This window comes from Dreissena polymorpha, chromosome 9, assembly GCF_020536995.1.
Source record: "Dreissena polymorpha isolate Duluth1 chromosome 9, UMN_Dpol_1.0, whole genome shotgun sequence".
Lineage (NCBI taxonomy): Eukaryota > Metazoa > Mollusca > Bivalvia > Myida > Dreissenidae > Dreissena > Dreissena polymorpha.
Genome location: NC_068363.1, coordinates 56,333,375 through 56,343,614, shown reverse-complemented (window position 1 = coordinate 56,343,614; position 10,240 = coordinate 56,333,375). Strand labels below are relative to the sequence as shown.

Below are 10,240 nucleotides of genomic sequence, written 5' to 3'. Positions count from 1 at the left end.
CGAAGAAAGACATTATCATAGTATAACGTTACTTGAACGCTTTGGTTGAACTAAACGCCTACCAAGACTAGTCAGAGACAGTAGGTAGAAAGAGGACAGAGGGCTGAGCTTTTTCGTTCGTTAGAAGCCCAACTCACCCTGGTTAACTTTACGTACCTATATAAACCGTCCATTACAGCGACATGGCTGCTCAAACGAGAAAGTACACAACCAGATCGACTTCATAATGTCAACAACGCAAACAAAAGAATGTTTCCGTTAGCCCTCGGCCATGGTTTTTATTCCTACCCAATATCAAGCTGAAGACCAACAACATGCGCATCACCAAGAACCTTTGCATTAGATTTGAAAAACTGGCAAATTTCGAGATAGTATAGGCATTCCAAGCACAGATTTGTGCACACATAGACAATGAAATTGAAATCATCACCGACAACTTCAATGAAGTCCTGCTGTATCGACCGAAATAAAATCACGTGTGACTATCGCGATCATTTGCGTTTGCGACAAAAGAAGAGAGCTGATGTGTGAGAAGTACACCAGTATGAACTCTAAGACATTATAACAGAAAGCGAACATAGAGTGAGGAAAATAATGAAAGAGACCAAGGACAAATTGATTGAGGAGCAAAACATAAACATTGAAAAATAGATTACGACAGTCAGCGGTAAGAATATTAGTATCCCTCTCAAGACTCTGTCATGAACAAATCGACTGAACACAGCATCGACTTCCCCAACTACCCGCTTTGACAAAACCTCAGTCTACTTTAGTCAAATCTCAGACTAGAATCGGAGATACAAAGGGCATAGGAGGAAGATTCTCTGCGAGTCTGAAGGCAGGAAAATCTCCTGAAGTGGACAACGTTTCTTCCGAGCTGATACAGCACGAAGAAAAGGCAACGACTGCAGCAATGACTGAACTATGTCAGAAGATCATTGAGGAGAAAGAAGTATTCTTAGAAGTGGACTCGGCCTCTAAACATGCTATATAAAAAATAGCGACCTCAAGTTTTGCGAGAACAATCGCCTCATAAGTCATCCCAGCAAAGTCATGCTAAGCATAGCCATAAACCGACTGAACGGGAAGGCCGAGCAACTGCTTTCAGAAAAACAGATTGGATTCAGAGGTTGGCGGAGCACAGTGGAACAAATATTTTACTGCAGTGGCCTATCTAAGACAAGTATTACAACCGTTTTAATTTCAAAGCCGATTTTTTTTAAAGACATGTTTTTATATAAATTCGCTCTGACACATTTTTCGAAAGCACTTTTGCTATACAAATAATAATAAATGTTCAATAGTAAAATAAAGATACTCATAGTGAAACATGACACAAACAACTAGGGCTTATGTAAATGTACCATTACCGGTAACGGATGAGCCTTTAATGAGATTACATCTTCCCTGGGGTACGGGTGTGGAGGAGCGGATGGGAGGGCCATAGTCGATGTCTCCTTTCCATATCGCATGGAAGGACCATGTTAAGTTTGTGAAGTCTGTTGTGTTTGCGTTTGTCAGATAGTACGTACTGCTCGGTCGGTTGGCCGGTTCTGGATTCAGAATGATCATGTCCGTGTTCTGTGAAAGAGGAACATTTTCTAGTAATATCATCAGTAGCTTGATTGTGCAGCAACAGCGGCAGCTTGATATTGCTAAACATGTTTTCCCGTTGTGTCTACAATCTCCGGGGGTACCATTTCAATTTAAAGTTAAATTATCGATGTCATTTCCTTTATTCCGGTATTAGATTATGTTTTGGGGTGAGGTTGCAAAATTCATCGTCGCAAGGAACAATATGACTTTTGGTTCGCAACTTACTATTTAAGTGGACGTTCGAAGAGTTTTTTCTTAGTGTAAGATATAATTATGACACGAAGTCGGCTTTTTCCAATGATTGCGAAGGGGAACAATAACGGAAAGAAATATCATACAAATACATGATATTCTTACAAGCTGTGTGGAGTTTTGTCTTTTACTTTCATTAATTATTTCATTTAGCAATAATAGATCAATTCGTTGAAAAACCGTTTGCACTAACACAATGTAACACAAACAAGTCTTGGAAAATGGTAAAGGTAACAGTGCATTGTATTGATGTATTTATGCTTACCACGATATCCTGCACGTTTTGATTGAAAACGATGGACAAGTCCGCCGTCCCGGCGGCAAACGAGCCTATAGGTCCATGCGGTGTCTGGAAGTTGCAGTAAAACTGGTTCTTCAGTAGCCCAGCTTGTTCGGACCAGGGGTCCGAGCCGCGTACAATTGGTACTGAAACTGGGGTTACATGATGAAAAGTTATGGTCATATATAGACATCTTATGCATCATTACTGCAAAAATTCGACCGGTTGCTCTGATCAAATACTTCCGCCATGACTCACTTTGCGACGCTTTTCCTTTTCCAGAACTAGTAAAATTGTTTATGTGCGTGATGCCTGCACGCGCATTTGTGAGTGTATCTATGTTTATCTTTTGAAGTTTATGAATTCCTACCGCTCCCCAGACTGCATGCCATGAGACCATCATATGGATTTACTAGACCTACGAACATTTGAAAGAATTGTGAACGATAGTTGCAATGCCAGCCATTTACTTTTTAATGAAACATATTTCGATAAAGGTGTTGCAATGAGCGGGGATCAAACCCAGACCGCCTGGGTGTGAAGCGTGTTGACAACAGTGGTTCTTCATTACCAGAGGCAATCATTTCGAGTAGTCTGGTAATTATGGTCAATGTGTTGAATAATAAGTTATACATTCCTTGATTCTCATCACCAATAAACCAACACGCCGCAATGCTTAACTTTAATTATTGTTTCGTGTACTTATTTTACATTTAATGGAGGTAATTTATTTTGTTTCTTACGTGAAAAGAAATCGTTTCCAGATACTCCAGATAAGAAAATGCACATCGCAAGGCCGATAAGTCCATCTTTTCTCATTTCTGAAAATAAGTTATATACATATCGTATGAAAAACCAGGATTCTTGGGATTTCATAAACCTAGTTTCTTATGAGAACCTAGGTTCTCGTGAAAAACCTGGTTTCTTGGGATTTCATAAACCTAGTTTCTACCAGATATCCGAAATTGGTATCCGGATAACCGTGTGTATCGGAAACATTCGCTGTAATGGGGAATAATATAACTGAATATGCAATAAAATCGCTTGTAATGAAATAGTTTCGATTCAAGAATTGTGATTCACAAGATCATGATTGGTAGAGAAAGAGCGTTTTTGCGACATAACAATATGCAACATCGGGTGAAGGCTCCTGTTAGCATATGTATATGTATTGCAAGACAGCGTTCGTACCAAGCGTTATCACAACCTGTTGCTGTAAATGTGCTGTATTAAAAAAAGTTTCATGAATTAATCATCTAAACGTTTATACCGGTTAATTATTGTTTCTGCGTGTAAGAATTGTTTTTAAGAAACCAAATCAAGTTCGTATACGCGTTTAGTTACCGCTTGTTTAATGTGTAGGGTGCGTTGAACCCCTATAATGCATTGTGTGCCTTAAGTAACCATAAACTCAAAACGGAAGTTAAGAAAAACTAATATACTGTTGATATTGTTATGCGAAAGGATTTGAAAAGACACTAGTTTATGCTCTTTAAGTACAAATTATAATTCATGAGTTATAAATGGGCTTGATATTTGATTGCTTGAAACTAAGATAATTGCCCATTTAAATTAGCAGAAAACCAGCTATTATCAAGGATAACGAGCCTAGTAAGCATAATAGATTGTGACATTTTCTTAGTTTTACAGCCGTTTCAAAGCAACATATGTGTGACAGCACCATCTGTTCTAAATCCGTTTATTGCAAATCACTCGAGCATGTTAATAACATGTCAGAGTATCAGTGGAGACCGCCTGAATTGGTTGAAATCAATAAACGTGAACATCATTGCATAAGCATGCACACTAAAAGAGAGTTTTAATTGTAATGAGTTTTTATACGAATGTACGGATAGTGAATTGCTATCTGAATACTTACCCAATATACAGATTCCGGATATCAAAATGACCATTGACATCCCTTTTAAAATTCCTTTAATTCACAATAAGTTATAGAGAAGATAAGGCCCGTGTTGACATTCAAAGTTTGACGTTATTCTTTCATTACCCGGAGTATTACTGTGTGTGGCACTCCGTCTCATGTTTTTACAAGTAAACATTGCAAACATTTATTTCGTTTCTTTAAATCTCTGTGGAAGTAAAAGATTGAACAATTCTTCGTAACCATAAATATTTTTTATATTTATTAATGCATCTCAAATAAATGTATGTCAATTTCATATTAAGTTAAGAAGCATTTCGCAATTAAGGTCGTGTGTATTTTTGTTTCGACAATCTATGAACTGCATTATATCATTTAAACGGGAAGTCTTCTATGGAAACCATGCAATAAAAAGCAAGACAGCAAATCAAGGTTAGAAACGTTACTTACCGGTAAAGCGTGAAAGTCAAACTCCTGATAAACAGTATAAAACTGCGAGTGATGATTATTCTAGTTTTGTCGAAGGTTTAATGAAGACGACATGTTTTCCCATTAGCGATGAAGAATAATCTACAGGGCACACTCAATATCTGCCTTCCGTTACTTTTCGCCAGGATTCGGTATGCGTTCCTAGTTTTTTAAATCCAAGTACAGATGTTTGGAGTATTCCGGCTCACTCATAAGTTTTCTGACGTAGTTGTCTAAGTTCGCTTTGCATCTACATTTGTTTCGGCTATTTATGCAGCGGCAAAATTAAACACCATTTGAATTGTTCAATTTTTGCAATGTTAAGGAAATGCAAATTTATTAGATTTAACATTAAGTATGAACGATCATTTAATCCTATTCACAACATTGCTTGGACCATGGCTCAAGCAAAGAAACTATATTTGCAGCAAATAACTTCTTATTTGCTTCCAAAAGCCAATATGTGTAATATTTGGCAAAACACAAATCAATAAGTGGTCATAAACTTTATTTGTTTGACGACAAAATCTGTGTAAACTTGTATTAAGAGAATTAGATTCATTTTAACAATTTTACAATGTGATTATTTGAATAAAAATTGATAGGTTGTTAATATAAAACCGACATTTTCGATAAAAATAACATTTGGTAAGCGGTTTCAATTGCCCATTAGTTTGTAATACATACAAAATAAGTCTTTTGTAATTACCCGTGTATGATTTAATCATACACTTGATTTATGTACAGTCGGTCTAGAATATTTCAGCTCTGAGAGAAGTCGTGAGAAGAAAACGTAAATGCAAGATTTTATAAGTGAATGTAATTTGTATTTTACTTTTGTTGTATTTGCATAGTGTTTGGTTAGTTAAAAACACAAATAAGCAAAGCGATTGGCATCAATGTGTTATTTGTTACGTTGTATTTCAACCCAGGTGCTTAAAAAAAATTAGAAATATCTAACGTGCATGTTGAATATGTAATGTTGAAGAGATTGTAATTACATTTCAGAAGTTACTACAAGATGTTATTTTAATCATTTGGATGATACAGATGTTCAGTAAATGAAAATCGTGTAAGTTTGAAAATAATTAAATAATTGTTTGTACTGAAATTCTACCCCAATATAATTGGAACAAACTAATTGTGAACATATTTAGACATTAAGCTAACAAAAAACCCTGCTGTTGCGCCCCATCCATAAACCCGTCCTAAAGATGAGTTTTCGTGATTTTTGTCAATGAAAGTACCTGTCTTAAGCTTTCGATTACTGATCTGCTGAATAAGTTGATGTTGATTAGTTTTAGGTCATATTAAATGTCAAAAGCTTAAGATATAGCAGTGTATGGTCTGTCTCAGTTATAAATATTACCACTGTAATTAAATGTGAAACAGACATCAGTACATATGAATGCAACATTTTGCATTACAGACCCCCTTTACAATTCTTTGTATAAAAGCAGACTAAGCTTATTTGATTAAAGTAATACAAAACAATATTTCATGTGGAATGCAAGAAAGAACTTGACAGAAAACAAATCGGCTACTTTTGAACTTACCCAATGACGCTTATTATTGTTTGCAAATTGTCTTTGTATTTGAAAAATAAAAAAAAAATCCAAAAATAATGTACACATAACCCTCAACAAGGGAAATAACCGTCATCATTAAATAAATAGTTATAAAATCTTGCGATTATGGATAGTCATTAGTTATACCCTACACAAAATAAAAGTTTGCAACGTTTTTCATCCACAATATATTAAGTACTTTCATAGTGTTAACATACGCTTAAAATTATGAAACTTGCAAATCCACAACGGTAGCTTGTTAGATTAAGCTCCATAAGGTATTGGGTTAGAACCCCTAAAAAGCAGCTTTGATAATCTTTGTATTGATATTTTACTTACTTAAGATACATTTAAATATAACAGATTTAGGTTTTACATACACTTTAGTGATGTGTTTAATCTGACAACAATGAACAAGTCTACTTTATGTTGTAACCCATTTTAATTACACACTTGTTTAGCAAGTTGCATAAGATAAAAACAAAACACCAACGAAAGGGAGATAAATGTTGTATGTCAGTGTTTAATAAGTACTAGAGTTGTGTTCTTGTAACTGCAAACATATTGAATGGAAATTACTAGTGCTTTCTTTTTATTTACAAATAGTAGCACATACAGCTTATTTTAATGTCGTTTTTACTGTCAACTAATCGTGACCATACTTTCGTACATAAACAATTGTAAATTTTATAAAAATAAAATAGTTTACCAAAAGCAACAAATATATTATTCTATTAATCACTGAATTTGAAAACAGCTGTTAATAAAACATAATGACCTTAGCAAGCATCTTGTAAGGAACTACAAAACGCTAATAAAGGGGGATAAATGATGAATTTAAGTGTTCAATAAGTATTCAAATAAAGTCTCTTATATTCATACGTATTTAAGGGAAATAATTACTGTGCTATTGATGTGCGAACAAATATCATGTAAGAAATGTGACCCTTTTCATGTCGCATATTTCACGGGAAATTACTTTTGCGATCTTAATGCACATACCATCAGCAACCATGGTTTACGTGTCATAACATACCTTTTTTTCCCATGTAAACGTTACCAGTCATATTAATTGGATATTTCGTTACATGTTTTATATGATTACATAAATTTGATATAACGAATGTTTTGTTTGATGATTATAATACAAGTTCGTAAAATAAAGTATTACTAGATAAGATCAATCAAATTGAATATTCACTGTGATTCTTTATTGTTTTTATTAAATGGTTATGTTCGAGATGGCGAAGTAATTTATAAGTTTTCAACCGACAGCTATACGACGTTAATTCATTTCCATGATCCATTTAGTGCCAATCAAGCGGTACTTTGTTTTGTATCCCTTTTAACGCCATTCGTAATGACATTTCGCGCTCAGACAAGTTACAAATACATTAATGCACAGCGTAAATAAAAAGCATAATCTATTAAAGTCAACACCAGGGAAATGTATCGCATATTTATGGAAATTGAAACTTTGTTAACTGGGTCGAATTGTGTAGCGCGTTATTTCTTTAAATGTGACCCAGCATGTGTAGAAATATAACAAGATATATACATTTCCAAAAAGGAAATTCACTTCTGTGTTGAATGAGACCGGGTTCATGAAAATCGTTGCAAAATAGATGAAGTAATGGCTGTTCAAAACGATGCACCGCGTTTTCGAATGATTTCGAGTTTGATACCTTGTTATATATATATATATATATATATATATATATATATATATACCAATACATAGTGCCAGTTACGCGGTCTCTGTAGTTTTCAGACTGTACTTACGAGGTCAATATAAAAAACGGGGTCTATATACAACCCCGCAATCTAGGCTCCTTTAATTACTATGAGGAGGGTGTAGGGGAGGTAATGCAATCAAATCTCACAATAAGGTCTTAAATCGAAAACCACAATCAGGTCTGAAATTGAAATTGTATATACCTCGCAAATAAGTTCGCTATATATTTCCTTGTATAAGACGTTAAATAAATGACGAATTTATATACAATAATAATAGTAGGTACCCCTATATACCTTAATTCGTGTTTATATCGGATAAAAAAGGGTATGGAGATACATGTATTTAAAGTGGGAACCCCATAACCTATTTCTAAATCAGAGACCCCGTAACTGGCCATATGTGTGAATATATATATATATATATATATATATATATATATATATATATATATATATATTTGATAGTGAAATTATTTTTTTTTCATAAAAGTTGATTTTTCGTTATAACATGATAATTTATCATTCAAAATCATGATGTTTTCACTCTTAAATATCATAGCCACACGCTAACCACCTGTAAGATGTGTGGTAAGTGAAATGTTAATGGATAGTTACTCATAGTTATGAGTAAATTTACTATTCTCTATTCTCAAAATACTATTAAATTGTCATGATTATTATCAACCGTATAATTATCAACCATATCACCATTATCCTATCAACATCATTATCATTAGCATACACATAATAACCCAAAGACAAAATAGGAGTGGGTGTTTGTATTTGACAGGACTTTCGACATATAAATGAAAAAACAATTCTTCTGACGACGGTTTGTGTTCCATGTGCAACGCAGATCGACCTCAATGGCACCGCTCAGTTGATGAGTCTCGAGACGACTGTAAACAGTGTAACTTCCTTGTTTAGATGTATAAAGAACTTAAACGATACTAATTAAATGATATAGGACATGTCATTATGTATACTTAACATGAACATGTGTGGCATGGGAATAGTCAAATTTATTCATACAAATCAGACGGTACGTCTAAACCTAAAATCAAGAGTAAAGGTTTGAATAAACAGATCCCCGCCGATGCCCAACGCGCACAGAGAACGCCACCAACGCCCATCAATCACGTTTAGTAGCTTTAAATAGTATTAATTTACAAATGTAAAACATTAATTTGTTTAAAGAAGCTGTTATTATTTGCAAGATTCATCCACCACCACCAATCAACAGAAGTGTACATGACTTCACGTACACCCCATACACAAATCGGTAGTTATGATTCAGGTAAAACCGCGAGCGGGATACGCAACCCTAACTGCTCATGTTTCTTTTATTTCTTTTTTCCTTTCATGACAGGGGGACGTACGAAAACCCATGGCTCAAGACCGGTCTCAAGGTGTCTTCATCACCTCCAAAAACCTCTATTTTTTTTTTAGAAATCTACAAATAAGCGGGTAAAATAATACTTAAACAATTAAGTATTCTTTAGCAAAACATGTAAATAAAACAATATCAATCGCATTGCGCAAATTAACATCACAAACAAACAAACATCAAAAGCATCCCGTACACACCCCAGACATCAACAAGAAACAAACAAATCACTCAAACCATAAAATGCATAAAATAATACTTTAACAAAAGTTAAGATAAATCATACGCTTTCCGAGTAATATATATATATGACGAAATTTTTGCAACAGCTGTACTAAAGCGACGTCAATATCCAAACAGTGACACCAAAATGAAAAAAATAAGCAATCGTGAAAATAAGAATACCCTTTAAAATTAAACATTCATTACGAAAGAAAAGAAAAAATGATAACACTGACATTCAAACATACCAGGATTTCAATTAATATGCAGGACGTTCTAATGAGAGTCTCGAATATGAAACACATAACTTAAAAATTCACATTAAAAACACAATATGAAGTAAACGATGAAACAAAACAATCAAGAAAACTTAGCTGTTTCAGACTTGAAATGAAAATACACCCATCGACTATCTCGGTAAAGGAATCGGTTCGTGTTTAGATCCCATCTCAAATGGACTAAAAAACCGAACTTAAAATAAACTTAATATCGACTTTATTGTTGCAAAATAATAAACGTAAAAGTGATGTAACCGATTATTTAGACATACATATGTTCATTAAGGGCGGGCGGGGTTATCACCCTTTCGTTTTCATTTTCCATAACGTTTGGCTGTCGAATAAACACATCGAATGGCGACTCAATAGCTTTGCAAATCATATATACCCAAAACGAAAAACTCGTGCGCTTTCGCGCTAAATGTCAAACACAAAACGCGTGCTTTTTTCGCGCTAAACCATTACCATAATCTCTCTTCTAAATAACATGTATAAAACCATACTATACCGTATTTCTCAAACCGAGAATAATTTCATTCAATCATAGTTATGCGTTAATTTATTATTATC

At 34.3% G+C, this 10,240-nt stretch overlaps 2 protein-coding genes across 2 annotated transcripts in view; one reads left to right on the top strand and one right to left on the bottom strand.

The window, feature by feature from the left end:
* The window catches only part of LOC127846062 (integumentary mucin C.1-like), a gene marked incomplete at its 5' end in the record, with an annotated part of 7,120 nt that extends 6,126 nt beyond the window's left edge, over nucleotides 1–994 (top strand). The window contains one exon of the mRNA XM_052377239.1: nucleotides 764–994. Within this exon, the coding sequence (XP_052233199.1) occupies nucleotides 764–994 (231 nt within the window). The remainder of the gene's footprint in view (nucleotides 1–763) is intronic.
* A 356-nt stretch (nucleotides 995–1,350) lies between these two features.
* LOC127846061 (uncharacterized) overlaps nucleotides 1,351–10,240 on the bottom strand; it is a 50,798-nt gene continuing 41,908 nt past the window's right edge. Inside the window, exons 8-9 of the mRNA XM_052377238.1 lie at nucleotides 2,114–2,280; nucleotides 1,351–1,581 (exon numbers count right to left, since the gene is read on the bottom strand). Of these exons, the coding sequence (XP_052233198.1) occupies nucleotides 1,351–1,581; nucleotides 2,114–2,280 (398 nt within the window). The remainder of the gene's footprint in view (nucleotides 1,582–2,113; nucleotides 2,281–10,240) is intronic.